This window comes from Dendrobium catenatum, unplaced genomic scaffold (genome assembly GCF_001605985.2).
Source record: "Dendrobium catenatum unplaced genomic scaffold, ASM160598v2 fragScaff_scaffold_932, whole genome shotgun sequence".
Classification (NCBI taxonomy): domain Eukaryota; kingdom Viridiplantae; phylum Streptophyta; class Magnoliopsida; order Asparagales; family Orchidaceae; genus Dendrobium; species Dendrobium catenatum.
The window spans coordinates 1778635-1783349 of NW_021319394.1; the positions used below are offsets into that span (position 1 = coordinate 1778635).

Consider the following 4715-nt stretch of genomic DNA (forward strand, 5'->3'; position numbering starts at 1 on the left):
AATATCATCTGTAAAAAGCATACACCAAGGTACATCCTCTTGTAAATGTCTAGTGAGAACATCTATGACTAAAGCAAAAAGATATGGGCTTAAGGCTGATCCTTGATGTAACCCAACCGAAATAAGAATGACAGCCAATTTTAAAGCTAATGAAAAAAGATGTTCATTTCAAATGGGATACAGAATGTCAGGAGGCATTTGACAGCATCAAGAGATATTTGTTGAATCCGCCTATTCTCGCAGTGCCAATTCCTAGGAAGCCTCTTATACTGTATACGGCTGCACTAGAAGAATCCCTCGGAGCACTATTGGCCAAGCACAATGAAGAAGGAAAGGAGAATGCACTCTATTATATCAGTCGAAGATTGATTAGAGAGGAGGTGCGAAACTCCCCAATTGAAAAGCATTGCCTGGCGCTGATTTTTGCAGTTTAGAAACTCCGCCATTATATGTTAACCCATAAAACTGATATCAAAGATAGATCTGCTGAAGTCATGATGACAAGACTAGCGTTGACAGGTCATCTGGCCAGGTAGGCAGTATTGTTATTACAGTTTAATATTATATATATGTCATAGAAGGAATTGAAAGGACAAGCCTTGGCAGATTTTCTGGTCGCACATCCTATCCCAGCAGATTCTCCACTAAGTGATAATTTTTCTGATGAGCAAATCATGCAGGTCGAGGAAGATAAAAAGCTACTATTTTGGGAGATGTACTTTGACGGTGCATTGTCGATTAAACTTGCTCGACCTCCAAATATTGCAAGAGCCTGAGCCGGTATTGGTCTTATTTTCGTAGCACCTGAGGGAGGCATAATGAGGTTCCCATTCAGTTTGACTGAATCTTGAACAAAAAATGAAGCTCAGTATGAAGCTCTATTAGCAGGGCTAGAGATTACGATCAATGTCAAAATCCAACACCTCCAAATCTTCGATGATCCTCAGCTAATGATAAATAAGTTCCTCAATATCTACAAGGTTGGCAAAGTCGATTTGGCCCATTACCACCGGCGAGCCCTCGAGCTTATGAAGCAAGTATCAAATGTTAAAATAGCTCAAGTTCCTCGAGGACAAAATGCTAAATCAGATTGTTTGGCGAAATTAGCCAAATAAATTGCGAACATCAATGATGAGAGGCCTATATTCATTGGGGTTTACATTCATAGGGTCTTAGAGCCAGCTCTATTACAATTCTTGAGGGTAGAAAAAATACCATATTCAAGCAAGCAAGATAAAATTCCAGTTGACCGTCAATTCCTCCATTAAATCCTTATGGAGAATTATCCAGAAGAGTATTATGTGGCCAAGAGACGTAAAGCTAGTCAAGCTTCAGAATCGTGATGACATTGTTTAGATATTGAAGTTGAAAATGATTGGAGACAATCGTTCATTGACTACTTCAAAGAAAACAAACTACCAACAGAAAAGTGTACAACTGCACAAATTCGAAAAAGGGCTTTGCGATACGCATTTGTCAATAACATGTTGTACATACGAGCTTTTTATCAAATGCGGTTAAGATGCATAGGGACCAAGTAAGCTGATAAAGTGGTAGCTGAAGTCCACGAATGGCTTTGTGATGCACATCAGTCAGGTCCTAAAATAGCCACTAAAATCAAGAGGATGGGTTATTATTGTCCTACAATGGTAACAAATTGCATTGACCACGCTAAGAGGTGCCATGAGTGTCAGATTCACGGTGATGTTATTCATCTTCCAGCAAATCCACTACACCCAACAATAGCATCCTGGCCATTTGAATGCTGGGGAAAAGATATAATTGGTCCAATAAATCCACAATCGTTGGCCGGACATCGCTTCATACTGGCAGCAACGGACTATTTTTCCAAGTGGGCAGAAGTGGCTCCATTCAGAGAGGTCACATCGGAGCATGTGATCAATTTCTTTACCCACAATGTTGTCTATAGATTTACTGTGCCACGTCGCATAATCTCAGACAACGGTACGGCTTTAAAAAGTACAAAAATTTACAAGTTCGTTAATCGGGACAAATATGATTGGCAATATTCATCCATATACAATCCAAGGTCGAATGGATTGGCAGAAGCCTTTAACAAAATGCTTGTAAAATTGTTGAAGAATATCCTCACCAAGAATAAAAGAGAATGACATACAAAAATGGCAGAAGCGTTATGGGCATACCGTACAACCTATAAGATACCAACCAAAGCCACTCTTTAGTCTCTAGTGTTCGGTGTTGAAGTCGTATTACCATTGGAGATTGAACTACCTTCGCTTTGGGTAGCAATTCAGAATGATCTCACTCAAGAGAAAAATGCCCGCCTCAGAATGGAAGAGCTCGACGCACTTGATGAACTCAATTTACAAGCTAAATAAAACCTAGAAATCTATAGAGGAAGAATAGTGAAATCCTTTGATCGGATGGTGCGCCCTTGAACATTTCAAGAAGGGGAATTGGTCCTGGTGCTAAAGATGATCAATCATCCCACACCAAAAAATCAGTGGCAAATTCATATCCAATTGGGAAGGCCCCTTCGTCATCGAGAAGTTATACCAAGGAGGAACATATCAATTAATCGATCTGAACGGTTAGAGGCCTATGCCACCTATCAAAATTAGACATTCAAAGAAGTATCATGCATGAAAATTCCATTTCTAATATACTTTATGATCAAAGTTTTATGTGCATGGTTATCAGTGCAAGCTTACATTCATATTTTGAAAATTCTCTTGTATGGCAAGAATGCATTTCAAAATCCCCCATCAGACAGGGGGCATTTTAAATATTTCTTCGGGTCGACATTGCGCTACGTACCAAGATCCCTGAATAAATATTTAAAATCTCAAAGATACAAAGCCTACCCAAAATGTCCATGCAAGACATGGGGCATTTTAAATATTCATTTGGGTCAACATCGCGCTGTGTGCCAAGATCCCCGAATAAATATTTAAAATCTCAAAGATATAAAGCCTACCAAAAATATCCCTGCGAGATAGGGGGTATTTTAAATATTCATTTGGGTCAAATTGTGCCACACATCGGGATCCACAAATGAATATTTAAAATTGTAAAATCTCAAATTTATTCCATTCTAAAATGTTCCTACGAGACAGGGGCACTTTAAATATTTATTTGGGTTGACATCACGCTGCATGCTGAGATCCTCGAAGAAATATTTAAAATTATCAATTCAAATGTTATGCAGGTGATCTTTCAATGCTAGAGATATCACCTTCTCCAATGAACAAAGACTCATAAGTTAAGAAAGAATACTTTTGTGGCTACACACTCCTACAATATCGAGCTGAAGAAGTTTGAAGTCTTTCGACATCCTGAAGCTTAAGGTTTGAAAGGGTGTAAGAGGTCAGATCCAATACTCCCAAATATGGCCGGATCGCTGGCAGCTTCGTCTACTCAACAAGTCTTAAAAACGGCTGTAGTAGCGGAACCCCCACTTCGTCAACCCGTTAGTAGGGACTGTAGGAAGCACGAAGGCAAATTTGACTCGACAAGTTCAAGTGAACATAGTCTACCAAATTCTCCTAAATGACTGGATAATCAAAGTTCCAGTAGAAGGATGAGTCTCTAATAATCACTGAATGTTTGTAGGCTCCAAAATCTTCAACCATAAAGGAGAACTCTAAATCTATCAACTTCAATAAAATCAGCATTGGGGAGCACAATTTTCATAGCTCAAGTCTAAAGTCTGAATGGGTGTAAGAGGTTAGATCCAATAAGCTCAAATATGATTGGATCACTCGTAGCTCGATCTACTGAACAAGCCATAAGAATGGCCTTAGTAGAGGAATCCCCATCTCAGTAACCAGAGGACAAAGAGCTATCAAATTCTAGCTCTTTCGATCTAATGAACTCAAGTGATTCAGATTAAAGTTTTCTCAAGTGGTTAAGGATCAAGATACTACCTACGTTTGATACTCTTGACTAAATCCAAAACCTGCAAATCCTTCAACAAATCTGTAAAGCACAAAGCGAGGATCGAAGGAACTTTTCTTCAACAAGTCCGCCGAAGCACAAAGCAAAGGACAAAAGAAAATTATATCAAAGTTCACACAAAGCCTTAGGCTGAATTAAAAGGGTTCATCAACAATAAGTCCGTTATGCACAAAGCTCTGGACCGATAACTTTTCACTACTGTCCTAATATAAACCTAAGGGTTTAGGTCACCGGCAAATACTCCTTCAACATGCCCGCCAAAGCAAGAAGCATAGGCCGAAGGTATAAATCACCTGATAAGTCAGTAAAGATAAATCAGGCAATTATCCATCAATGTCCGCAACACAAAGCACAGGGCAAAAGAAATCAGTATCTCAACCATCTATTGATACTTCCAAGAGCTCTATGGAAAATAAAAATCTTAGTGTGACATCCAAACAAATTTTTAGAGATCCACTAAACGTCTTAGTGTGACATCCAAGTAAGCTTATGGAGATCCACTAAATGAGACATTTATGTGACATCTAGAGCAAGAACCTAGAGATCCATAGAGTCAATCAGCTTATAACAAATGTGATTCACTCTATACTCATACCACATTTGTTGGGGGGCATTTGTTAAACTTTTTATAAGAAACCAAAGGATAAAGAGAGTGAGACCGGTGAATCCACGAAATCCTCGGTGATACCCTACCAAAATCCCGCTGCAAACGGTGTCGCTCTAGTCAATTCTCTGTGATTCCTGTGACCACTCCTCGATCGAGAGCAAGAACGCAT

At 39.2% G+C, this 4715-nt stretch overlaps 1 protein-coding gene across 1 annotated transcript; it reads left to right on the top strand.

Moving 5' to 3' along the window:
- The first annotated feature begins 1646 nt into the window (after window positions 1–1646).
- LOC114580303 (uncharacterized protein K02A2.6-like) lies at window positions 1647–2132 on the top strand. The gene has a single exon (XM_028697449.1). The coding sequence runs from the start codon at window positions 1647–1649 to the stop codon at window positions 2130–2132; it is 486 nt and encodes a 161-aa protein (XP_028553282.1).
- Window positions 2133–4715: the final 2583 nt, after the last annotated feature.